Here is a 27,851-nt window from a genome sequence, read left to right on the forward strand (position 1 = left end):
AGGGCTGACAGCAGCAAAGGGAGGAGCCAACGGGAGAGGCAGCCATGTTGCCCAGGCCTCCACTCTTGCCAGACACTTCCAGACTTGAGGATAAATGTGAGTTTATTTTAAGAAAGAAATGTTTAAATCACAAATTACAGGATTAAAGAACTGGAATCATTCAGGTGCCTGAGCCTCTTCTTTCTCTTAAGGCTCCATCAAAGCATCAGCCACATAAAATCCTTAAGCACCACAGCCCCACACAGAGAGCCCCACACCCGAGAGCCCAGCCCGAATGCTGATTGGATTAGTAGAATCTACCATAGTCATACCGAGGAGTCCTGAGGATACAGACACTAAAGGGTTTTTCTTCTTCCTCAAGCCTAGCACAAGCGAGCTCCCAAATTGCTAGTCTGGCAGAGCTGCAAATTCTATCCCCAGACCCAGATGATCTCCTGCTGCTGGTCCAGAGCCACAACTGCACCATCATCCCCACCCACTCAGAGACGAGAGGAGAAGCCAGCCACAGCAATGTTCTCCCCGGTGATGTAGCTGGCATCTGGAGAGCACAGGAAGGACACAAGTCCGGCACAGTCCTCAGGACGCCCAATCCTGGATGGGAGGAGGGCACAACATCAGTCACCCTGGACTCTGGTTCTGCTGCTCTAATGCTCAAAGGTCACACATGGGAGTGGGCTTCAGATGGTGCACCCCCCCCCCCGGGCCATGTGGACTCCAGACTCTAGCAGAGAGAGTGAGCAGTAGACAAAGAGGGGTCTGCTTTTGAGATGGACTCAGCCACCCCTCCCCAGCTGCACCCAGACCCCACCAAACTCCACACCCTGCTTGCCTCTGCAGCTGATGATTTTCCTTGAAGTTGTTCCAAAAAGTCTTGTTCTTCCGTACCTTGGCAAACAGAAGAGACAAAGTGACACCAAAGGCACTCTACCGAGGATGACATAGTGAGACTCTTGTCTCAAAAAAAAAAAAAAAATGAGTGTTTTGGTTGTTCTGCCAGGTGGCCACCTCCTTAAATAAGGAGGTTTGCCCTTCTCAGGAGAGCCAGCATCTTCTTGGGGTGGATGGATTGAACCACAGTTGAGTTCAGAAGACAGTGAGGACTTCAGCCATAACCATGCTGACCTGAGGCCCCTGTCACTTCTTCATCCCTTAGTTATTAGGGAGGGGGGACACACTCCAGTCCTCACCACTTTGCTGAAGTTGGTCTCAATCACTCCTGGAACCAGGCAGTTCACCCTGATGTCCTTGGGGGCCAACTCCAGTGCCAGCGTCCTGGTGAGGCCCAGCAGGGCTGTCTTGCTTACAATGTAGGCACCCAGCTCCTGGGAAGGGAATAGAGAGAGCAACAGGCTGTGAGGAGTGGAGGAAAGCATCAGGTGGGTCTCTCACCTTCAGGGACTCCCTCTCATCCAAGCCTAGAGCCCAGTTGCACTCTCTCCAGCCTTGTCTGAGAACAGGAGCTGGATGGGAGGGCAGCCACACGGGGTCAAGTTCTGCCCAGGGCAGAGTAAGGCAGGGCTCTGTCCCAGACATGGTCTCTGTGAGGCTCTGATGAACAGAGCCCAGTTGCCCCCCTTCTAAGCCACCTAGGAACACAAGGACCACGCACTTACCGCAAGTGGCTCATAAGCTGAAATGGAAGAGACCAGGATGACAGTGCCCCCCCTGAGAGGACAGACAAGAGGAGAGATGAAGCTAACAACTTACAACCGAGGGAGACGCCATGATGCAGTCATTAAATAATGCAACCTCACAACACCAACACATGTGATTATCCCCATTTCACAGGGGAGGAAACTGAGGCTCGGAGAGGTCTGGAAGCAGCCACCAAGTGGCACAGCTGCGGTTCCAGCCCTACTTCTCATAAATAGGATGCCCATGCTCATAACCCTTCCATTCCTCTTCCTCTCTAGCCAGGTGCTTGATGGAGAGGGCAAGTCCATCCTAGAGGCACAAGTGCCCATCACTGGGCAGCCTCTAAGGAGCATACAGATGGGCAGAGGAGACAAGAAGTCAGGAACCTTCTTTCTGCCCAAGACAGCCCCCAGCCAGTTCCTAAAGGATGTGTCTGTAAGGAGTACAGTCAGATCTGCAGGATCTAGAATCGAGGCAGGGTCCCTGAGACCAAAGTGCAGGGAATGAGGAGAGGTCTGGGATGAGCTTCTTCCTTTGGGGAGAAATGCGGCAAACTCTGTTACAGGTTTTAAGTTGGTGAGGCCAGACAGTAGGCGAGGTGAGACTCACCAGGCCATAAGCTTAAGGAACTAAAGCGCAGCAACAGCCCAAGCCTGGTGATGTCAAGGCCAAGGAAAGCATGCCTGGACACCTGGAGCATCACCCTCCTCCAGCAGCCACCAGAATTATTATAGAAATGGCAGCCACACAAAGGAGGGGGCAGCACAGAGGGAGACAGGGAAATGTGGAGGTCCCAGAGAGACCACTTCTGTCCCCACCCCTCTGGCTGTGCCCAGCTCTACTCTCACACCCCAAGCTCTCCAACTCACATGGGTCCCCACCCCCACTCTGCAGCACCTGTTCTCCATGTGGGGCAGCAGCTGGCGCAGCAGCAGGGCTGGGGCCTTCACGTTCACATCCAGGATCTGAAATCAGAGCAGAGGTACTAAGGAGGCTGGACAGACATGGTCAGCCCAGGGCCTGTTCTCTTAAGATGATTGGAGTCCTATAATTCATGCAGTAGATACAAACGTGCAGCTGTGAGACACTAATCCCCCCTTCTGAGTGGGGCAGAAGGTGTTTCCAACTTGCTAATGGTTTCATAGACAAGCTAAGGTGCAGACCTGTGGGCAGAGCCTTGAAAATGTGACTGGTTCAGAACAAGGAGGAAGGAAGTAAATGTCCAGGCCTTTAAAAGAAACTGGATTGTGCTTTGCTTGTGCAGAAAGAAGCTGAAAGCAGAGGTCTCTGGAAAAAGACTAAAAGTAAAACAGATGGAGGGGGAGCAGGTGCTGCAGGAGATTTTTAGAACAGCCCTCTTTGTCTCCCCCTGCTTTCATTTGTTTATGCTTTTACTTTATCCCAGTAGAATTTAAGGCATACTCACAATGTATCAGGATAAAACAAATCAAATAGGTATTATGTGTGAAGAAATGTGTAGTGTCGAAAAGTAAGAAAAAGCAAGAGTAAAGTTAGTGCCCACAGTTCACAGCATGTAGCAAGGACTAAGCATTATTCTATAATATTATTCGCTCACAGAAGCATGGGCTGTGAGGGCCTGCATACACACAAGTATTGGCTCTGAGCTCTCCTGCGGCCAATACAAAGAGGGAGACACAACAGAGAATTACCATTCTGAGAGTGAGGTGCCTAAAGCCTGGATTTGGGCTCAGCCACACAGATCCTGACACTCTGTCTGGTAGGTGTGGAGACAGGGGAAAAGTAAGAAAGGAACTGGCAAGGAAAAATGCAGAGACTGAGCCTGCACATCTGTACCTGAACAGAATTGCCAACTGTTTTTCCCATGCCTTTATCCCTCACCCACCCAGTACCTTAGATGAGGGTAGGGGGAAAGCAGGGATGACAGCCATGCCAATGGTTTCATAGACAGGCTAAGGTACAGACCTGGCGAGAAGTGGCTTAGATGTTTCAAGGAGAGGATCAGCATAAGGTCCCCAATAAAAAGGAATTAAAGATGGGGCTAGCATCATCAAAATAGAGCCCCACTGGACCAAAACTCCATGTGCACCAACCTGAGCGACAAGGCCCCTCTAGACTCAGGGACCAAATGTGAGCTAAAGGAAAGGTGAGACTCCCTCCCCTGCTGAAGAAAACTGCCCCATTAGAAAAGAAAGGAGAGTAGCACTGTGTGCCAAGTAGTCCTGAATAAAGCCTGAAAGAGGGTGTGTCCCTGGGTCAGGAGGGAAGTGGAAAAGATGGTTGTGGTAGTAGATTAGAGGTTTCCCAACTAGCTGGAGCAAATGGAGGTCTGCCTGGTGAAGGGCTCAAAACTTGCCCAAGAATAAGATGAGTGGTAAGGAATTCCCCTCACAGAACACCTACTGAAAACTGCATTCAGCTAAAAGCAGAGCATCTGATAAATTCTAAACCTATTTTGTGACAATTTCACCTCAATGGTGGTGGCAGATGTGATTGGGGCACAAATCATCAACGATTTCTGTCCAGTGGTACAGAATTGCTCATTGAATGCCAAGTCCTTGGAGAATAGTGGGGGCATCAGAGAAAGTAAGGTTCAATGATCAGCATGTGCCCCCAGCTTCAGGAGAGAAGATTTCAAACAATTCTGAGAAAAAGAGTCATGATCACATGAACTGAGACACTAAAAGGGAAAATGACTCAGGAGGGTTAGGAGATTGTCAGCAATAAAATCCCAGCTATAAAATCCCAAATGATACTTTGCAGGCATTAAGAAGGTAGCTAAAGAGCCTAGGGAGGCCCCTCAGCGGTGGATGCAGGGAGCTCAGATTTCAGGTCATCTCTGAGGATGAAGTCAAGGGCACCCAGCCAAGGGCAGACAGGAAGGAGGGCTGGCCTGGAGATGATGTCGGCAAATGAGAGCACAGGAGCTGCGGAGAGCAGAATGTGCTAAGGCCAGCAGGCAGAAAAAATAAGATTGTCAGAGGGAATAGGGAACAAAAGACAGGAGGGAAGGGAATAGAAGTCATAGGAGAACAAAGCCCAACATGGACTTCAAGGCATTTTATTTTTTTCTTTAATTTTTGTTTTTGTTTTTGTTTTTGTTTGTTTGCAGTTTCTGGTCAGGGCTGGGTCTGAACCCGCCACCTCCAGCATATGGGGCCGAAGTCCTACCCCTTTGAGCCACAGGTACTGCTTTTTTTTTTTTTTTTGTAGAGACAGAGTCTCACTTTATCGCCCTCAGTAGAGTGCTATGGTATTACAGCTCACAGCAACCTCCAGCTCCTGGGCTGAGGCAATTCCCACCACAACACCCAGTCATTTTTGTTGTTGTTGTTGCAGTTTGGCCAGGGCCAGGTTTGAACCCGCCACCCTTGGTAGGTGGGGCTGGCGCCCCACCCACCGAGCCACAGGCACTGCCCCTTCAAGGCACTTTACAAATCTCTCTCAGGCCCTTATGGACAAGATGGCAGAATCTCTAAGTTGACTGTAGCAGGCTGGACCGTCTGAGCCCACAGAATGCAGATGGATGGATCCAGCCCTGAAAGCAGGTTCACCTAAGGGACAGTGAGGAACCCTAATCTAAAAGGGTAGAGACTTGCAGCAGCAGGTACCGGTCCCCAAAGGAAAGCACAGTTACTAATATATGCCCCCACAAAATGGTGTTAAAAAATATAAATTCTTGATTCTTGGAGACTGTTATTGTATGTTCACGGCCATGTCCCCAGAACCTGAAGCAGTGCCTGGCACAGAGCAGTAAATATTTGCTGAATGAATAAATGCAAAAGAGAGAGGAAGAGAAAAGAAAACAGAAAGAATGCAGGAGCCAGATTTAAAAACCAACAAACTGGAAAGTAGCATCAGGTCACATTCAAGGGGACAAGTGGTCAGGCCCACCATCCAGGGCTTGCCTTTACAGCCCATCCCTCAGCTGCCTCCCTGGAGTGGCCTCTCACCTTGTCCCAGACCTGCTCACTGGCCCCCAAAGTGCTCCCCACCAGAGGGTTGACGCCTGCATTGCACACCAGGATGTCGATGCCACCACAGTGTTCTAGGGCCTACGAGAGAGGGGCTTGGGTGAGTGAGGAGATGGCCTAAAGAGGCCTCCCCCTCACAGAGCTCAAGTGCATGGGGCATTCAGGCAAAGCTTGCTGGTCAGGTGCTGCCCAAACCAGGAATGGTACAAGGCTCCTGTGAAAACCAAACTCTCATGAAGGAAAGTGTCCTGGATGGCTCAAGGTCAGGCTCCAGGTGCAGGTGCCCCAGGGTTGAAGGTCTTCTCCAGGAATCCCTCTGGAGGGCTTCCTCATCCCTTAGACTCTCCTCAACCATGGTTCTCCCAGGGTGTGGGGTGGAGCTGAGGGTCATCTCCTGAACAAGCCACTTTCCAGAGGGCCCTTGTGAACAGTGAGGTCTTCTCAGTCAGCCGGTCAGCAGTCATGGTCTCTGGACGAGTCCTAGGCCTCAAGTCCCCCTCCCAGTCTCTGCCCCTCCAGGGCCGAACAGTGAAGAAATGGTTCTGCAAGTGCTCCTCTCTATATCTTTCCAGCCACTACCCCTCACCGTAGCCACCAGCCGCTCCCGGTCCTCCGCCTTCCCCACGTGGCACACAGTGCCTGTCACGCTCAGCCCCTCCCCTTTCAGCGTGGCCACGGCCTGGTCCACGTTCTGCTGCTTTCGGCTGCTGACCACCACGTGGGCTCCATCCTGGGCCAGGCGCTGGGCGATGGCAAAGCCAATCCTGTGAGTGGGATGCAGAGCGCAAGTCAGCCCCAGCCCTGCCCACCATTCTCCCTCCACTCAGCCCTGGAAATCAAAGAAGGCTGGGTCCTGCTCTACAACACTGAGTCCCAGGAAGCCCAGGTCCCTGTGAGGGTCAGGACCCCTGGGGCAATAGGACACTCACCCGTAAGTGGAACCGGTGACCACAGCTACTCGATTGGCCAGGATGCCCTTCTGGGTTATTGTGCTGCTGGTCATTCTCACCGAGAGCCCAGGGCTGGGACGAAACAGGCCCCAAGGGAACCAGATAGCTGCCCGGAGCATGGTGGTGGCGCCTAGGCAGCTTCTTGCTGAATCAGCCCTGGGAAAAGCAATCAATTTCACTTATCACTGATGCCATCAGTGAGTGGGAGGATAATACAGCCCCTCACTCTCGGGAAAGACAAGGCCAGTAGCAGCGAGTGGCAGAGCTTCAGGGTGAATTGGGCATGTGGACTTGTTTCCAGTTTGGAGCCTCAGGTCAGGAAACCACTCCATGAATATGTCTAGTTATAAAACTGGGGAAATTATTCACAAATTAAAAATGTGAGACCCAGCATTCAGTACACAAGGATTGTTTTTCCATTCATTCCATAAACAAGCACTGAGCACCTGCCATGTGTCTCTGGGAAGCAGAGGTCAGGACACCTTGGTGAACCACAGAGCAGCTCTGGACCCCTACCATGGAGCTCCCCAGCCAAGTGGGGATGCCAGGAATGGACGAATAATTACACTAGTTATTAACTTTAATTAACTGCTTCTAGTTGAAAAGTAAAATGAACAGAAACTCTCATTCACTACTGAATGGAGGGTAAGTACAACCATTTTTGCCATCCAAAGCAGTTAGGCATTATGTGGGGAAGTGACTGCAGAGGGACCTCATATCCTGCAGAAGGGAGGTCATGTGTGAGCACGTGTTCACAGCGGTATTCTTTGTCATAGAATGCTCCATACTGGAAACAAGTGTGCATGCCTGATAATGGTGTAATGCATAAATAAAGTGTGTTGCTCTTATATAATGGAATGGAGTACAATAATGAAAATTAGTGAAATGAAGCTATTCTGAACAACATAAATGAATCTTAAAAAGTTGGGTGAAAGAAGCCAGATACAGACATTACATGGCCGAAACGCGGAGCAAGATGGCAGCCGAGTAACAGCTTCCTTGCATCTGGGCACCGTGAGTCTGGGGATATAGGACTCCAGGCATCTCTGGCTGGTGGGATTTGCCTACCATCACCCCTGAGAGGATACAGGGAGTCAGCGAGAGACTTCTGGACCCCAAGAGGAAGACTAAAACAGTGGAAAACAGGCAAGTGGTCGCGTGTGTTCAATCCGTCTAAACCCGCCCGCAACTGTAAGTTCAGTAGCAGCGAGACTGCAAACCAGAAAGGCCTTATCTGTGAACTGTTTTGGTGTCTTTGGCACTCAGCTGAACTGCCTTGGGGAGAGCCTGAGTGGGAGTGCGGAGAACTTTGGCCTTTGTCTAGGGCCCCAGTCTGAGCCGCTGAGCCACACAGAGCTAATAGTGTTTGGCTCTGGGTCACAGGCAGACATGGTGAGCGATCTGCCCCGGCAAGCTCCGCCCTCAGGGTCGCAGAGCTGGAATTGGGTGGGAGCTGGTAACCCAGCGACCAAGTAGCCTAAGGGCGGGGTCTGAGCCGCCTTGCAGCCCTAACACTCGGGGGCAGAGGGAGACACAGGGTAAGTGGATAGCCACTTCAGCAGTGATTCCAGCGACAAGCACTTCCCTGAGAAAGCTTCTGCTCAGTAAGTGAACAAGTTCAAAGTGCCTTTTAAGTGGGCCGAAGAGAGATTTAGGGTGTTTACCTGCTGGGGTTTAAGAAACTAGCAGTCTCCAGTCGTATCAGAACTGTGATTAACATCTCATACCCCAGAAGACCACGTGTTGCCCAGACAATATTCAATAACATATACATACTGCTTTGTTTTTGGTTGTGTTTTTTTTTTTTTTGGTTTCGTTGTTTTTTTTGTTTGTTTATTTTGATGTTGTGGATTGTTGTTTTGTTTTTTAAGTTGAACCTTTTCCATACAGATCCTTTTTCTTTCTCAATTTTTCTAGTTCAATTATAATTTCCCATTGCTGCCTATTTCAATAATTAGAACTTCATTTTTGTTAGTGTTTCTACCGCTATTATTTGGTTTATCCAGCCAATTTTATCCCGTAAAGTTTTCTGTTTGCTTGTTTTGGTTTGATTTATAGCATTTTTGTCTTTCCTCTCTACTTGGTGGAGGTGGGGTACTGTGTCTGATCAGGTTAGCAAAGAGCTGCTGACCTCAAGGGAACCACCCAACTGGGCACCCCCAGAAGGTGGGGTTTTTTTTAAGGTTGTATCAAAGTACCCTACTGTACACATATACTGCTCTGTCTCCCTCTTTCTGTGCCTCTCTTCTTTTTGTGAATATTCCCTTTACCCACCCCCTCTCCTTTCTCTATTTTTCTTTTTTTTTCCTTATCACTCGGTCCATCTTTCTTTCATCCCTTTTTCACTCTTAAACGTTCTCACCCTTCTGGTCCTGTAACCCTTAGTCCACAGGCACGAGAACTTAAAGAGCAAGAGGAAGTGAAAGGAAAATTAGGGCAAGGAAACAGATAAAAGAAATCACCCATGAGAAAGAATCAGCAGAAAACTCCAGGCAACATGAAGAACCAGTCCAGAACAACCCCACCAAGGGACCATGAGGTAGCTACTGCAGAGGATTCCACCCATACAGAAATGTTAGGAATGACAGAAAGGGAACTTACAATACACATGTTGAAAACAATGAAAGAAATGATGGAAACAATGAAGGAAACTGCTAATAAAGTGGAAAATAACCAAAAGGAAATCCAAAAACAGAATCAAATCAGAGATGAATGATATGAAGAATATAAAAAGGATATAGCAGAGCTGAAGGAAATGAAACAGTCAATTAGGGAACTTAAAGATGCAATGGAAAGTATCAGCAACAGGTTAGACCATGCAGAAGAAAGAATTTCAGAGGTAGAAGACAAAGTTTTTGAGATAACTCAGATAGTAAAAGAGTCAGAAAAGAAGAGAGAGAAAGCAGAACATTCCCTGTCAGAATTATGGGACATTATGAAGCGTTCCAACATACGAGTTATAGGAATTCCAGAAGGGGAAGAAGAATGCCCCAGAGGAATGGAAGCCATACTAGAGAATATTATAAAAGAAAATTTCCCAAATATCACCAAAGATTCTGACACACTGCTTTCAGAGGGATATCGGACCCCAGGTCGCCTCAACTCTAACCGAGCTTCTCCAAGACACATTGTGATGAACCTGTCCAAAGTCAAGACAAAAGAAAAGATTCCGCAAGCTGCCAGGAGTAAGCGCCAGTTGACCTACAGCGGCAAATCCATCAGAGTGACCGCAGACTTCTCTAATGAAACTTTCCAAGCAAGAAGACAATGGTCATCTACCTTTAATCTATTAAACAGAACAATTTCCAGCCCAGAATTCTGTACCCTGCTAAGCTAAGCTTAAAAATTGATGGAGAAATCAAATCATTTACGGATATACAAACATTGAAGAAATTCGCCACAACAAGACCAGCTCTACAGGAAATACTTCAACCTGTTCTGCACACTGACCACCACAATGGATCAGCAGCAAAGTAAGAACTCAGAAATTAAAGGACAGAACCAAACCTCCACACTGATGCAAAAGATAAAACTAAGCAATGGACTCTCACAAAATAAGATGAATAGAATACTACCACACTTATCAATTATCTCAATAAATGTTAATGGCTTGAATTCCCCACTGAAGAGACATAGATTGGTTGACTGGATTAAAAAACACAAGCCATCCATTTGCTGTCTGCAAGAAACACAGCTGGCTTCAAAAGACAAATTAAAGCTCCGAGTCAAGGGTTGGAAGACAATTTTTCAGGCAAATGGAATTCAGAAGAAAACAGGAGTTGCGATCTTATTTTCAGATACATGTCGATTTAAAGCAACTAAAGTCAAAAAAGACAAAGATGGTCACTTTATATTGGTCAAGGGAAAAATACAACAAGAAGACATTTCAATTCTAAATATCTATGCACCCAATTTAACTGCTCCCAGATTCTTGAAACAGACCTTACTGAGTCTGAGCAATATGATAGCTGATAATACCATAAAAACAGGGGACCTTAACACTCCTCTTACAGAGCTGGACAGATCATCTAAACAGAAATTAAACAAGGATATAAGAGACTTAAATGAGACCCTAGAAAAACTGTACTTGATAGATGCATATAGAACACTCCATCCCAAAGATAAAGAATATACATTCTTCTCATCACCCCATGGAACATTCTCCAAAATTGATCATATCCTGGGACACAAAACAATTATCAACAGAATCAAAAGAATTGAAATTTTACCTTGTATCTTCTCAGACCATAAGGCACTAAAGGTGGAACTCAACTCTAACAAAAATGCTCGACTCCACCCAAAGGCATGGAAACTAAACAATCTTCTGTTGAATAACAGATGGGTGAAGGAAGAAATAAAACAGGAAATCATTAACTTCCTTGAGCATAACAACAATGAAGACACAAGCTACCAAAACCTGTGGGATACTGCAAAAGCAGTTTTGAGAGGAAAATTCATCGCTTTAGATGCCTACATTCAAAAAACAGAAAGAGAGCACATCAACAATCTCACAAGAGATCTTATGGAATTGGAAAAAGAAGAACAATCTAAGCCTAAACTCAGTAGAAGAAAAGAAATATCCAAAATCAAATCAGAGATCAATGAAATTGAAAACAAAAGAATCATTCAGATAATTAATGAAACAAGGAGTTGGTTTTTTGAAAAAATAAATAAAATAGATAAACCATTGGCCAGACTAACGAGGAATAGAAAAGTAAAATCTCTAGTAACCTCAATCAGAAATGATAAAGGGGAAATAATAACTGATCCCACAGAGATACAAGAGATCATCTCTGAATACTACCAGAAACTCTATGCCCAGAAATTTGACAATGTGAAGGAAATGGATCAATTTTTGGAATCACACCCTCTCCCTAGACTTACCCAGGAAGAAATAGAGCTCCTGAACAGACCAATTTCAAGCACTGAGATCAAAGAAACAATAAAAAAGCTTCCAACCAAAAAATGCCCTGGTCCAGATGGCTTCACTCCAGAATTCTATCAAACCTTCAAGGAAGAGCTTATTCCTGTACTGCAGAAATTATTCCAAAAAATTGAGGAAGAAGGAATCTTCCCCAACACATTCTATGAAGCAAACATCACCCTGATACCAAAACCAGGAAAAGACCCAAACAAAAAGGAGAATTTCAGACCAATCTCACTCATGAATATAGACCCAAAAATTCTCAACAAAATCCTAGCCAATAGATTACAGCTTATCATCAAAAAAGTCATTCATCATGATCAAGTAGGCTTCATCCCAGGGATGCAAGGCTGGTTTAACATACGCAAGTCTATAAACGTTATCCACCATATTAACAGAGGCAAAAATAAAGATCACATGATCCTCTCAATAGATGCAGAAAAAGCATTTGATAAAATCCAGCATCCTTTTCTAATTAGAACACTGAAGAGTATAGGCATAGGTGGCACATTTCTAAAACTGATTGAAGCTATCTATGACAAACCCACAGCCAATATTTTACTGAATGGAGTAAAACTGAAAGCTTTTCCTCTTAGAACTGGAACCAGACAAGGTTGTCCTCTGTCACCTTTACTATTCAATGTACTGCTGGAAGTTCTAGCCAATACAATTAGGCAAGACAAGGAAATAAAGGGAATCCAAATGGGAGCAGAGGAGGTCAAACTCTCCCTCTTTACTGACGACATGATCTTATACTTAGAGAACCCCAAAGACTCAACCACAAGACTCCTAGAAGTCATCAAAAAATACAGTAATGTTTCAGGATATAAAATCATTGTCCACAAGTCAGTAGCCTTTGTGTACACCAATAACAGTCAAGATGAGAAGCTAATTAAGGACACAACTCCCTTCACCATAGTTTCAAAGAAAATGAAATACCTAGGAATATACCTAACGAAGGAGGTGAAGGACCTCTATAAAGAAAACTATGAAATCCTCAGAAAGGAAATAGCAGAGCATATTAACAAAAGGAAGAACATACCATGCTCATGGATGGGAAGAATCAACATTGTTAAAATGTCTATACTTCCCAAAGCAATCTACCTATTCAATGCCATTCCTATCAAAATACCAACATCGTACTTTCAAGATTTGGAAAAAATGATTCTGCGTTTTGTATGGAACCGGAAAAAACCCCGTATAGCTAAGGCAGTTCTCTGTAACAAAAATAAAGCTGGGGGCATCAGCATACCAGATTTTAGTCTGTACTACAAAGCCATAGTGCTCAAGACAGCATGGTACTGGCACAAAAACAGAGACATAGACACTTGGAATCGAATTGAAAACCTAGAAATGAAACTAACATCTTACAAGCACCTAATCTTCGATAAACCAAACAAGAACATACCTTGGGGGAAAGACTCCCTATTCAATAAATGGTGTTGGGAGAACTGGATGTCTACATGTAAAAGACTGAAACTGGACCCACACCTTTCCCCACTCACAAAAATTGATTCAAGATGGATAAAGGACTTAAATTTAAGGCATGAAACAATAAAAATCCTCCAAGAAAGCATAGGAAAAACACTGGAAGATATTGGCCTGGGGAAAGACTTCATGAAGAAGACTGCCATGGCAATTGCAACAACAACAAAAATAAACAAATGGGACTTCATTAAACTGAAAAGCTTCTGTACAGCTAAGGAGACAATAACCAAAGCAAAGAGACAACCTACACAATGGGAAAGGATATTTGCATATTTTCAATCAGACAAAGCTTGATAACTAGGATCTATAGAGAACTCAAATTAATCCACATGAAAAAAGCCAACAATCCCTTATATCAATGGGCAAGAAACATGAATAGAACTTTCTCTAAAGATGACAGACAAGTGGCTAACAAACACATGAAAATATGTTCATCATCTCTATACATTAGAGAAATGCAAATCAAAACAACCCTCAGATATCATCTAACCCCAGTGAGAATGGCCCACATCATAAAATCTCAAAACTGCAGATGCTGGCGTGGATGTGGAGAGAAGGGAACACTTTTACACTGCTGGTGGGACTGCAAACTAGTACAACCTTTCTGGAAGGAAGTCTGGAGAAACCTCAAAGCACTCAACCTAGACCTCCCATTTGATCCTGCAATCCCATTACTGGGCATCTACCCAGAAGGAAAGAAATCCTTCTATCATAAGGACACTTGTACTAGACTGTTTATTGAAGCTCAATTTATAATCGCCAAAATGTGGAAACAGCGTAAATGCCCACCAACCGAGGAATGGATTAACAAGCTGTGGTATATGTATACCATGGAATACTATTCAGCCATTAAAAAATGGAGACTTTACATCCTTCGTATTAACCTGGATGGACGTGGAAGACAGTATTCTTAGTAAAGCATCACAAGAATGGAGAAGCATGAATCCTATGTACTCAATTTTGATATGAGGACAATTAATGACAATTATGGTTATGGGGGGGGAAACAGAAAGAGGGAAGGAGGGAGGTGGGTGGGGCCTTGGTGTGTGTCACACTTTATGGGGTCAAGACATGATTGCAAGAGGGACTTTACCTAACAATTGCAATCAGTGTAACCTGGCTTATTGTACCCTCAATGAATCCCCGACAATAAAAAAAAAAAAAAAAAAAGGAACTCGTGCGCGCGCTCTCCGCCCGCCTGCCAGCCTGCCCGCCAGTCCTCTCAGCACGCGCTCGGCCGCCCGACGACGCGGGAGCCGCACGCGCCGGACGAAGAGGAAAAACATGAAGAACGAAATTGCTGCTGTTGTCTTCTTTTTCACAAGGCTAGTTCGAAAACATGATAAGTTGAAAAAAGAGGCCGTTGAGAGGTTTGCTGTATATTGACTCTAATACTTCAAGAAAAATATAAAAATCACTGGTATCCAGAAAAACCATCAAAAGGACAGGCTTACAGATGCATTCGTGTCAATAAGTTTCAGAGAGTTGATCCTGATGTCCTGAAAGCTTGTGAGAACAGCTGCATCTTGTACAGTGACCTGGGCTTGCCAAAGGAGCTTACTCTCTGGGTAGACCCATGTGAGGTGTGCTGTCGGTATGGAGAGAAAAACAATGCATTCATTGTTGCCAGCTTTGAAAATGAGGATGAGAACAAGGACGAGATCTCCAAGAAAGTTACCAGAGCCCTTGATAAAGTTACCTCTGATTATCATTCAGGATCTTCTTCCTCAGATGAAGAAACAAGTAAGGAAGTGGAAGTGAAACCCAATTCGGTGACTGCAACAACAAGCCCAGTGTACCAGATTTCGGAACTGATATTCCCACCTCTTCCAGTGTGGCATCCATTGCCCAGAAAAAAGCCAGGAATGTACAGAGGGAATGGCCATCAGAACCACTACCCTCCTCCTGTTCCATTTGGTTATCCAAATCAGGGAAGGAAGAATAAACCATACCGTCCAATTCCAGTCACATGGGTACCTCCTCCTGGAATGCATTGTGACCAGAATCACTGGATTAATCCTCACATGTTAGCACCTCACTAGCTTCTTTTGATTTTGTTGGTACCATGTTGAGAGAAAGGTAGAATAAACCTTACCACGCATTGAAAGTTAAAAGTTCATACTAATAGCAGTGAAGTTAGATGGACCAAACCATCAAACTTATTTTTATAGAAGTTACTGAGAATAATCTTTCTTAAAAATATATATGCACTTTAGATATATTGATATAGTTTGGGAAACTTTATTAAAGTTAGTCAAGTGCCTGAGTTTTTATTATTGGACTTGAGTATTTATATATTGTGCATCAACTCTTGAATATGAGAACACTGTAGGAGTGGATGATCTGTTGTAGCACCTTTGAGCATTTACTTTATGGAGCATTTACTTTATGGAGTGTATGTAAATTATTTATATACAAGGAGATCTATTTTATGTCGTTTAGAAAAATTGCGTGAAATCATGTAGTTGCAAATAAAAAGTAGTTTGAGGCAAAAAAAAAAAAAAAAAAAAAAAAAAGAAGCCAGATACACAAAAATACATACTATTATGTGATTCCACAAGGTTTGAAAACAAGCAAAACTAACTTTATGTTATTTAAGAATGCAAATGAGTAATAAAACTACACAAAAATGGAGGACAGTGATTATCAGAATAATCAGAAGAGCATTTCTGGGGCAAAGGGAGGGCTATGAGGGGGTGGAGACAAGATGGCTGACTGAAGCCAGCTTTCCACAGAGGCTCCTGTCCAGAAGGAAAGTTAAAGTCAGAAATTTAGCAAGTAACCTGGCGGATTAGAGCTGCACCAAGAGAGAAGTTTGAAGAATGCACATCAACCCTGCTGAGGTGAGCTGCAACCCCAAGGATACAAACAAAAGGTACAAAATCCATTGCCAAGCAGACGGGAGCCCCCTCTCCCACAAGAACAGCTCGGGGTACCCCATAAACAAATGAGCAGAGTTGAAAAGTCCTCCCATTATATCCCACAGGACAGACCCTCTAAAACCTGGACCTATTTCCCTACTAGGGAAACTGTATAAAACTGTATGTATGCTCTACCTGCAATTCTGAGCTCCCAGCACTCCCCTCCACTCTCACTCTGAGGTCTGGAAGCTTGTCTCCCAGGAGTACAGACTCTTGGGTATTTTCTGGAGAGCTGTGGACAAGGCATGGACTGCTGTTGGTAAGTGCTGATTCTGTGGCATAGGAGTGAGGAGAGGGAACAGTTGGCTGAGAGGGAACCACACAGGAGCGGCAGTGCCCTGAGGCGCAGAGCAGCAGCCATTTATGGCAACAATAGGGCTCACCCCTGGATATTCCGGAGTCAAACCCCCTGTCTCTCTGGGAAACCAGAGGAGGCTAGACATCTACTCAGGTGGCAACCACCAGTGGAATAGATCTGGGATGGAAACACAGGCCCTGTGTGTAAAGGGTTTGCCTGAGGCAGTACCGGCCTGGGTGGAGCGTGGGGACTAGAAAATGCACGCGCATAGCTGGCAGATTCCCAGGGCAGGCTAACCCTAACCCTAACCCTTTACTGAGCCTAAGATGAACCCGGCCCTAAGGGGATCATCAACCTAGACAAAGGAGGGCAGGCAGAGGCTGGAACTGGCAGGTAACCATGCTGCGAATACAAATGACAGCTGAGACCAGGCAGCAGCACAGACAGGACCTGAGGCACAGGTTCTGTGAACTTCTCTTCTGCAGGGTGATTTAGCTGGGACAGAAACAAATTCTGCAAAGTTGTTCTGTTCTGTCAGTAATGTCAATCAGAGGCAGGGCTGGAACTGAGTGAATAGCCCCAGCCTCCATTAAGCACCCAAGGTTGTCAGGCCTCACATCCCCCTGCCAGATAGTGGAAGAGAACAGCAGCCTGGCTGAGGAGACATAGATCTCCTTGTGATTCAGGCCAGTGCAAACCCCAGGAGTATCTGCTCATTGCAGGCAACTCGGTCACAGCCCTGTGGGGTGATCAGGGACTGGGTGTGACACAGGTGCAAGGTGGGGAAGGAGGCACCAACCTTCACAGAATAATCTATTTGCTGAGTGTGTCCTCCTGACCTCACGGAGCACCAGAGCAGGTCATATTTGAGTTGTCAGCAGACCCGTGCAATCTAGTTGCCAGAGACCTTTTAAACTCTCCCACCTGAGACAGGTGCTGACTGAGACAATTGATTTGGACCTCTCGAACCAAACCAATCGCCCAAGGACTATCCAAGTGGTACCCTGGGTGTGCAGTTGTAGGAAGGTTTGATTTTCCTTTTCCAATTATTGCCTGTAGGAGGTGGGGTGACTTAATTGCTGGTATTTCTCCACAGCTGAGACTTCAACCCAGAGTACCTAATTCACTAGGGTCTGATAGAGACCAGCTGAAAACAAGACAGAGCCACTGAGCCCCACCACACCAAGCAGGTACCCAGTTTCTCAGACTGTAGCACTGTATGGCTCCTCGGCAAAGCTCCAGGGAAAAAGGTACAGACACCAGTCCCAGCTTTTGGGCAAAGGGCTGGTTAATCACTACTCCTGGAGCCCTTATCCAACTTTTCTTTATCCACTCATCTAGTCAAACAGTGTAAAATAATCATGGGGCAGAATCAGTGGAAAAACTCTGGTAACATGAATAACAAGAGTAGATCAGCGCCCCCCCCCCCACCAAGGAAAGATATGGCAGACGTAACTGAAGATCCCATTCATAAACAGATGGCCAGGATGTCAGATCTCGAATTCAGAATTTGGATTGCAAACAAGATTAATAGAATGGAGGAAAAGTTGGAATTAGAAATTCGAGGAGCAATTCAAAAGTTGTCTCAAGAATTCAATGAATTTAAAGACAAAACTACCAAAGATTTTGACACATTGAAGCAAGAATTTGCAGCCCTCAAAGATCTGAAAAATACAGTAGAATCCCTCAGTAACAGAGTGGAGTAAGCAGAAGAAAGGATTTCTGACATTGAAGACAAAGCTTTTGAACACTCCCAAACTCTCAAAGAGGAAGAGAAATGGAGAGCAAAAATGGATCATTCTCTCAGAGAGCTCTGGGATAATTCGAAGAAGGCTAATATCTCCCTCATAGGAATCTCTGAAAGCAATGAAGTGGCTTCGCAAGGCACAGAGGCTCTTCTCCATGAAATTATGAAAGAGAATTTTCCAGACATGCCAAGAGATTCTGAAATTCAGATACCAGACAATTTCAGAACCCAGCACGACTCAACCCAAATAAGATATCCCCCAGGCACATCATAATTAACTTCACTAAAGTTAATATGAAGGAGAAAATTCTAAAAGCAGCCAGACATAAGAAAACCATAACCTACAAAGGGAAGAATATTAGAATGACTGCAGATCTCTCTGCTGAAAACTTTCAAGCCAGAAGAGGGTGGTCATCGACTTTTAATATCCTAACACAAAATAACTTTTAACCTAGGATCCTGTATCCAGCTAAACTGAGTTTCATTTATGTTGGAGAAATTAAATACTTTAATGACATTCACGTGTTGAAGAAATTTGCCATAACCAAACCAGCTCTTCAGGATATTCTCAGACCTATCCTCCATAATGACCAGCCCTATCCTCTACCACAAAAGTAAACTCACTCAGAAACTTTTGATCAAACTCCAACTTCCTCAGTGGCAAAAGGATTAAAAATGTCCACTGGACTTTCAAAAAAGTCGATACCCAAAATTTTACTAGTCTTATCAATATTCTCCATTAATTTGAATGGCTTAAACTAAAGAGACACAGGTTGGCTGACTGGATACAAAAACTCAGGCCAGATATCAGCTGCATACAAGAATCTCATCTTACATTAAAAGATAAATATAGACTCAGGGTGAAAGGATGGTCATATTTCAGGCAAATGGAAATCAGAAAAAAAGCATGTGTTGCGATTCTATTTGCAGATACAATAGGCTTTAAACCAACAAAAGTAAGGAAGGATAAGAATGGTCACTTCATATTTGTCAAGGGTGATACTCAATATGATGAGATTTCAATTATTAATATTTATGCACCCAACCAAAATGAGCCTCAATTTATAAGAAAAACTGTAACAGACATGAGCAACTTGATTTCTTCCAGCTCCATAATAGTCGGAGATTTTAACACTCCTTTGGCAGTGTTGCACAGATCCTCTGATAAGAAGTTGAGCAAAGAAATTTTAGATTTAAACCTAACCATCCAACATTTGGATTTAGCAGACATCTACAGAACATTTCATCCCAACAAAACTGAATACACATACTTCTCATCAGCCCACGGAACTTACTCCAAAATCGATCACATCTTAGGTCACAAGTCTAACCTCAGTAAATTTAAAGGAATAGAAAGTATTACTTGCATCTTCTCGGACCACCATGGAATAAAAGTTGAACTCAGTAACAACAGGAATCTACATACTCATACAAAAACATGAAAGTTAAATAACCTTATGCTGAATGATAGCTGGGTCATAGAGAGATTAAGAAGGAAATGCCAAATTTTTGGACCAAAATGACAATGAAGACACAAATTATCAGAACCTCTGGGATACCACCAAAGCAGTCCTCACAGGGAAATTTATAGCACTGCAAGCCTTCCTCAAGAGAATGGAAAGAGAGGAAGTTAACAACTTAATGGTACATCTCAAGCAACTGGAAAAGGAAGAACATTCCAACCCCAAACCCAGTAGAAGAAAATAAATAACAAAAATTAGAGCAGAATTAAATGAAATTGAAAACAAATGGATTATACAACAGGTCAATAAATCAAAAAGTTGGTTTTTTGAAAAGGTCAATAAAATAGATAAACCTTTGGCTAATCTAACCAGGAAAAAGAGAGTAAAATCTCTAATTTCATCAATCAGAAATGACAAAAATGAAATAACAACAGACTCTTCAGAAATTCAAAAAATCCTTAAGGAACATTACAAGAAAATTTATTCTCAGAAATACAAAAATCTGAAGGAAATTGACGAATACTTGGAAATATGTCACCTTCCAAGACTTAGCCAGAATCAAGTGGAAATGTTGAACAGGCCCGTATCAAGTTCTGAAATGGCATCAACCATACAAAATCTCCCCAAAAAGAAAAGCCCGGGACCAGATGGCTTCACATCAGAGTTCTATCAAACCTTTAAAGAGGAATAGTACCTATATTACTCAACCTGTTACAAAATATAGAAAAACAAGGAATACTACCCAACACGTTCTATGAAGCAAACATCACCCTGATCCCCAAATCAGGAAAAGACCCAACAAGAAAAGAAAATTATAGACCAATATCACTAATGAATATAGATGCAAAAATATTCAACAAGATCCTAACAAACAGAATCCAGCAACACATCAAACAAATTATACATCATGACCAAGTCAGTTTTATCCCAGGGTCTCGACGCTGGTTCAATATATGTAAATCTATAAATATAGTTCAGCACATAAACAAATTAAAAAACAAAGACCATATGATTCTCTCAACTGATGCAGAAAAAGCTTTTGATAATACTCAGCATCCCTTCATGATCAGAACACTTAAGAAAATTGGTATAGAAGGGACATTTCTTAAACTGATAGAGGCCATCTACAGCAAACCCACAGCCAATATCATATTGAATGGAGTTAAATTGAAATCATTTCCACTCAGATCAGGAACCAGGCAAGGTTACCCATTGTCTCCACTGCTTTTTAACATTGTAATGGAAGTTTTAGCCATCGCAATTAAGGAAAAAAAGGCGATCAAGGGTATCCATATAGGGTCAGAAGAGATCAAACTTTCACTCTTCACAGATGATATAATTGTGTATCTGGAAAACACCAGGGATTCTACTACAAAACTCTTAGAAGTGATCAAGAAATACAGCAGTGTCTCAGGTTACAAAGTCAATATCCATAAATCTGTAGCCTTTATATATACCAACAATAGTCAAGCTGAAAAAACAGTCAAGGACTCTATTCTGTTCACAGTAGGGCCAAAGAACATGAAATATTTGGGAGTTTATCTAACAAAGGATGTGAAAGATCTCTATAAAGAGAACTATGAAACTCTAAGAACAGAAATAGCTGAAAATGTTAACAAATGGAAAAACATACCATGCTCATGGCTGGGAAGCATCAACATTGTTAAAAGTTGATGCTACTACCCAAAACAATATATAATTTTAATGCAATCCCTATTAAAGCTCCACTGTCATACTTTAAAGATCTTGAAAAAATAATACTTGATTTTATATGGAATTAGAAAAAAACTCAAATAGCCAAGATATACTCAGAAATAAACACAAAACAGGAGGAATCACACTACCAGACCTCAGACTATACTATAAATCAATAGTGATCAAAACAGCATGGTACTGGCACAAAAACAGAGAGGTAGATGTATGAAACAGAATATAGAGAACCAAGAGATGAACCCAGCTACTTACTGTTATTTGATCTTTGACAAGCCAATTAAAAACATTCAGTGGGATGGGCGGCGCCTGTGGCTCAGTGAGTAGGGCGCCGACCCCATATGCCGAGGGTGGCGGGTTCAAACCCAGCCCCGGCCAAACTGCAGCAAAAAAAAAAAAAAAAAATAGCCGGGCGTTGTGGCGGGTGCCTGTAGTCCCAGCTGCTTGGGAGGCTGAGGCAAGAGAATCACGTAAGCCCAAGAGTTAGAGGTTGCTGTGAGCCATGTGACGCCATGGCACTCTACCTGAGGGCAGTATAATGAGACTCTGTCTCTACAAAAAAATAAAAAATAAAAAAAACATTCAGTGGGGAAAAGATTCCCTATTAACAGTTGGTGCTGGGTGAACTGGCTGGCAACCTGTAGAAGATTGAAACTGGACCCACACTTTTCACCATTAACTAAGATAGACTCCCACTGGATAAAAGATTTAAACTTAAGACATGAAACTATAAAAATGCTAGAAGAAAGTGCAGGGAAAACTCTTAAAGAAATCGGTCTGGGCAAATATTTTATGAGGAGGACCCTCCAGGCAGTTGAAGCAGCTTCAAAAATACACTACTGGGACCTGATCAAACTAAAAAGCTTCTGCACAGACAAGAACACAGTAAGTAAAGCAAGCAGACAGCCCTCAGAATGGGAGAAGATATTTGCAGGTTATGTCTCCAACCAGAATCCACAGAGAACTCAAATGTATTAGCAAGAAAAGAATAAGTGATCCCCTCTCAGGCTGGGCAAGGGACTTGAAGAGAAACTTCTCTGTAGAAGACAGTCACACAGCCTCCGGACATAGATTAAGGCTCATCATCCTTAATCATCAGAGAAATGCAAATCAAAACCATTTTGAGATATCATCTAACTCCAGTAAGATTAGCCCATATCACAAAATCCCAAGACCAGAGATGTTGGCGTGGATGCGGAGAAAAGGGAACACTTCTACACTGCTGGTGGGAATGCAAATTAATACGTTCCTTTTGGAAAGATGTTTGGAGAACACTTAGAGATCTAAAAATAGGCCTATAATTCAATCCTATAATTCCTCTACTAGGTATATACCCAGAAGACCAAAAATCACATTATAACAAAGATATTTGTATCAGAATGTTTATTGTAGCCCAATTCATAATTGCTAAGTCATGGAAAAAGCCCAAGTGCCCATCGATCCATGAATGGATTAATAAATTGTAGTATATGTACACCATGGAATATTATGCAGCCTTAAAGAAAGATGGAGACTTTACCTCTTTCATGTTTACATGGATGGAGCTGGAACATATTCTTCTTAGGAAAGTATCTCAAGAATGGAAGAAAAAGTATCCAATGTACCCAGACCTACTATGAAACTAATTTATGGCTTTCACATGAAAGCTATAACCCAGTTATAACCTAAGAATAGGGCGAAAGGTGAAAGAGAGGGGAGGGAGGAGGGATGTGGGTGGAGGGAGGGTGATTGGTGGGATTACACCTGCGGTGCATCTTACAAGGGTACATGTGAAACTTAGTAAATGTAGAATGTAAATGTCTTAACACAATAACTAAGAAAATGCCAGGAAGGCTATGTTAACCAGTGTGATGAAAATGTGTCGAACAGTCTATAAAACCAGTATATGGTGCCCCATGATCACATTAATGTACATAACTATGATTTAATATTAAAAAAAGAAAGTGGAGAAAAAAAGAGAGAAAGATTTGTACCAGAATGTTTATTGCAGCCCAATTCATAATTGCTAAGTCATGGATAAAGCCCAAGTGCCCATCGATCCCCAAATGGATTAATAAATTGTGGTATGTGTATATTGTGGAATATTATACAGCCTTAAAGATAGATGGAGACTTTACCTCTTCCATGTTTACATGGATGGAGTTGAAACATATTCTTCTTAGTAAAGTGTCTCAAGAATGGAAGAAAAAGTATTCAATGTACTCAGCCCTACTGTGAAACTAATTCATGGCTTTCATATGAAGGGCTATAACCCAGTTATAACCTAAGAATATGGGAAAGGGGGAGAGGGAGGAGAGGGGCGGGGAGAGGATGGGTGGAGGGAGGGTGATTGGTAGGATCACACCTACAGTGCATCTTACAAGGGTACATGTGAAACTTACTAAATGTAGAATATAAATGTCTTAACACAATAACTAAGAAAATGCCAGGAAGGCTATGTTAACCAGTGTGATGAAAATATGTCAAATGGTATATAAAGCCAGTGTATGGTGCCCCATGATTGCATTAATGTACATAGCTATGATTTAATAATAAAAAAAAAAAAAAAGGCACAGAAGCAGGAATAGTCAGGAGGCAGCACAGCTAGATTGGAACAAAGAAGGGAAAGATGAAAGAAGGTCTAGTTTGTGAATAGAGAGTCAGATCTCCTAAGTTAAAAGGTCTTTGGCTTTTATCCTTAATTAAATGGGAAGACTGAAGTAAGAGTGATGGGGAAGGCTTTACTGTTTTTTTTTTTTTCTTCCATGAGTATTACTGTAATAAAATATAAATTCACATACCATAAAATTTATTCTTTTAAAGTGGTTTTTAATATATTCATATTGTGCAAATATCACTACTATTTAATTCCAGAACATTTTCATGGCCCCCAAGAAACCTGTAACCATTAGCAGTCACTCTCTATTCCCCCAACTAAGTCCTTAGCAACTACTAATTAAAGTTTTTTCTTATGGATTTGCCTGTCTTGGACATTTCATATAAATGAAATCATACAATAAAAAAAGAAAGAAAAGGAGGGCTATGATCAGAGAAAATGTTTCCAAGTGCTGGCAATGTTGTGTTTTATGATGTGATACTTACATGTGTTAATGGATATATATATGTATATATAAATATATACGTGCACGCGCGTGCGTGCGTGTGTGTGTGTGTGTGTGTGTGTGTGTAGGTCACAATGAAAGTTTTGAGACAGACTATGTCATGGTCCATTATTTCCAAGAAATAGAGATAACAGGATCCTTTGTGATTCACCCATATAAGTTTCAACTTTCTGGGCGGGCTTCCTTTGTTTCTGTCCATGTGGATTTTATGTTTCTTGACTTTTGTGTATCTAAAAACTTTCATAATGTATACTATGCATCTATACTTTTAACATATGTGTTATATTTCACAATAAAAAGTTTAAAAGTAAAGATTACTTGCTCATGGCAAATTTTAAAATTTAAGCAAATCAAAATTAGTTTGAAAACTAAATCTCCCAATTACCTTCTTAGAAGCAAATTTGCAAGTTTCAAATATTTTCTCAGAGATGGTCTATGCAAAGGACTTTGTTTTAAAAAACCAGCAAGAAAGAAGGAAAGAAGAAAGAAAGAAAGAAAGAAAAGAAAGAAAGAAAGAAAGAAAGAAAGAAAGAAAGAAAGAAAGAAAGAAAGAAAGAAAGAAAGAAAGAAAGAAAGAAAGAAAGAAAGAAAGAAAGAAAGAAAGAAAGAAAGAAAGAAAGAAAGAAAGAAAGAAAGAAAGAAAGAAAGAAAGAAAGAAAGAAAGAAAACAAGCTTTCTGATTATAAACATTCAGTTTACGAAGGGTTTCCAGGGAGTATCCTAACCAGGAAGCTGAGGATCAGGAATGAGGAGGCTGCCCAAACCAGCGTGAGCTCCTGAAGGGCAGGCTTTGGCTTCTCCCTCTTGGGCTCTGAGCCCTGCCCTGGGCATGAAGCTCAGCAAGGTCAGTCAGTGCTGAAGGGACTGGGAAAGTCTCAGTTGGAGAAGCTGCAGATAAACAGGACCTGGAAGGTTGAGGAAGGTCTTGATAGGGGCCTGTCTAGGGGGACAGACTGAAGAGGATGTGCATGTCCAGGGTGTTTAAGAGAAAGTAGAGACACCTATGTGCTTGGAGTGTAGAGGATGGGGACTCCTGGCTGAGAAAGGTGATGATGGCTCTGAATGGCCCCTCCAGGCTCGTGCTGAAGTGAAGCTCTCTGAAGGAAGGCTGTATGGAGCCCCAGCTGTACTGCATTGTGGAGCCCGCTCCCTCAGGAGGCCCCCAGAAGGGAAAGCCTGTGCCCCTGTAGCTATGCACAGGTGTGAAGGCAGGAGGAGCCTCTGTCATAGGAGACTCAGGTGTGAAGACATTTCCCCATGAACTGGAAAAATGCCAGAGATGTCCAGGAGACCCTCTTTTACCTAATCCCCACATTTTCCAGCTCCACACCAGTGTTGGCCCAGAGGCTTTTGCCTCCTCCAGTATGCGATTCCTACTGCCTGCTAGCCCCTATTCTTCTAGAAATCTGATGAGGGAGGAAGGAGGAAGCGGTTGGAGCAAGGGGTTAGGAGGGCACTCAGGGACTTGGGGGTATGATTTTTATTCGCAACAGTGTGGGGAAGAGGCAGAGAAGCATGCTTTGGCAGCTCTGGGCCAAGGGGCCAACAGACAGGAACTTTCAGGAGGCTGTGGTGTGGGATGACTGTCTACAGACCTGCTCTGGCCACTTCATCACCGAAGGACTCCTGGTTACTAGGCAACCCCTGCCTTAGCTACTGCATCTCCCTTCGTTCCTTAGCAACCCTTGCATAACCCAGTTCCCTCGAGTTAGGGGTCCGTAGCTATAAATTATAAGTGAATGGGTGCTGCTGAGGAATTCTGGAGAAAAATTAGATTAAATATCAGTCTGTACTCAGTGTTGTAATGAAGGCAACCAAAAGCTCTGCTTTGTGGGGCAAGCCATGGTTTCCATCTGCAGGTGCTGGGTCTCCTTCCTTTCTTCCCCCAGCTGTTTTCACTTTGCTTGCTCTCACTGACTAGCTCACACATGCTCTCTCCTTTCTGCAAGGTCATATTTATAGCCTTACATTTCGAGGGAGTTGAGGGAGTTCCTCCAGTCCCACCTGGTCTACCTTTCCAAAAAGGACACCAGATTTTAAACACTGTTATGCCCACCTGGGTGACTCCTCTTCCCTCACCACCACCACCCTCCCCCACGCTGTGAACACAGATTAACCCCCTTTCAAGGGAATCTAGTCTCCTTGTCTAAAAGGGCAGCAGGGAAAAGAGGACTCGCCTTTTGTCGGAACAGGACACCCCCTGCTGGAAAGCCAGAGTTACAGCACCTCTAAGAAGTGTTCCCAGCTCAGCAAATCTGTACCCTTTCTCGCATACAATGGTTCTAGAAACATGGCTTATCTGAACCTGCCTCCAGGTGGTTTGCAGGAAAGCTGCACTATCGTAAGGTAAACCACCTCTGGCCTGTTGCAGGTAAACAACCGGCAGAGATGAGGTCAGGCCTCTTCTGTTTCCCTTCCTTCCTCTTCCTATGCAAAGCCCCTCTTTTGGGAAAAAGGGTTGAATAACCAGCTGTCAAGGCCTCTGACTCAACCCCCACACACATACACACATTCACTCATGCTCCCTCCTGAAGCAGTCAGCAGCATCAACCAGAGCAGGGTTGACCACATGTCCTAGGAGCATCAAGTGGTCCCAGAGCCTCACTGCCCACTCTGATACCCCTGTCCAAGCTGACTAATTCCTATGCCCTGATTCAGATACTGGAGAGGGAAGCCAAATGAACACACCCTCAACCTAGTCCCATCTTGGAGGTGGATGGCTTTAGCGCTGGGTCCAAAGACAGAAAAAAAGGAAGGGAAAGTGAAAAGGAAAGAAAACAAAGATTAGGGGAGAGAGAATGAGAGATGTGGAATAATTAGAAACATTGAAAAACAGAAAAGGGAAAGACTAAGGAGAAGTCAGCAGAAGCTGTGTGAACTTGGACAAGTCTGTTCCCTCTCTAGCCATTGTCTGCACCTTGATACAACAAGGGTCTTATTTGGGTGGTCCTAAGGGATCCCATTGCACCAAGAGCTTTGCTATGAGAATCAAAGAAGAAATAAAGACCGGGTTGTAAACACAGAGCCAAGGAGAGAAACATCAGTGCAAAGAGTAAAAAGGAGTGGAAGTGGACAGTTCCAGTTGCCATTGACCCCAAAGCGAGGCAGTGAGGCAGTGAAGTAGTTTAGCCTGAGCCACACTGTCCCATCCTGGGCTGCAGTGATGCCAGTTCAACCTTACCTGGCTGTGCTACTGTCTCTCCGGAGCACAAGTCAGGAGCTCCTCCGTCGTGGCAGTCTGCAGCTGATTGTCAGGATGTGAGTAAGCAACAGGTTGGGTTTCAGGCACTGCTGATACTATCTGAAAAACTCAAGGATTAGTGGAATTTATAGTCCCAGAATTCAGAGAGGGTATGAGAAAAGGCCTCACCCACAGCTGGGGTGGAAGTTGGAGGGTGTGTGTGTGCAGGACTTGCTGTCTGAGTAATATGTTGCACGTACCACTCACCAAGGTCCCACTCCTAGTAGGCCAAGTGTCCCCAGAGATGCTCTCCTCAGACTCCAGACTCTACACTGTGGAAGTGGGTGGGGGCAGAAAGGAGAAGGGCAGGCAGCTACAGGCTTGGTTGGCTGAGGAGGCAGAGCTGGACACAAGCCCACACAGACATTTACACCAGTGCCAGCAGACCACGGGCCTCAGTCCCAAAGCCTCCAGAGCCGC

The 27,851-nt window shown here is 43.8% G+C and overlaps 1 protein-coding gene and 1 pseudogene across 3 annotated transcripts; one reads left to right on the forward strand and one right to left on the reverse strand.

The window, feature by feature from the left end:
• Nucleotides 1-106: 106 nt before the first annotated feature.
• Nucleotides 107-27,692, reverse strand: LOC128588408 (dehydrogenase/reductase SDR family member 2, mitochondrial-like). Of its 2 annotated transcripts, none has more exons than XM_053595190.1 (9): nucleotides 27,372-27,692; nucleotides 6,518-6,694; nucleotides 6,175-6,352; nucleotides 5,568-5,669; nucleotides 2,533-2,600; nucleotides 1,614-1,665; nucleotides 1,188-1,322; nucleotides 830-885; nucleotides 107-591 (listed from the first exon to the last, which is right to left on the reverse strand). In XM_053595190.1, exons 2-9 carry the CDS (start codon nucleotides 6,655-6,657, stop codon nucleotides 480-482), a joined length of 843 nt encoding a protein of 280 aa, XP_053451165.1. In that variant the 5' UTR covers nucleotides 6,658-6,694; nucleotides 27,372-27,692; the 3' UTR covers nucleotides 107-479. The 2 variants fall into 2 exon arrangements, with proteins under 2 accessions (XP_053451165.1, XP_053451164.1); XM_053595189.1 differs by having other exon boundaries at nucleotides 538-885; nucleotides 27,372-27,487; nucleotides 27,639-27,676.
• On the forward strand, nucleotides 14,168-15,444 carry LOC128588409 (protein BTG3-like; annotated as a pseudogene). Its single transcript, XR_008380772.1, has one exon. The product of XR_008380772.1 is annotated as a protein BTG3-like (transcript).
• Nucleotides 27,693-27,851: the final 159 nt, after the last annotated feature.

This window comes from Nycticebus coucang, chromosome 6, assembly GCF_027406575.1.
Source record: "Nycticebus coucang isolate mNycCou1 chromosome 6, mNycCou1.pri, whole genome shotgun sequence".
Classification (NCBI taxonomy): domain Eukaryota; kingdom Metazoa; phylum Chordata; class Mammalia; order Primates; family Lorisidae; genus Nycticebus; species Nycticebus coucang.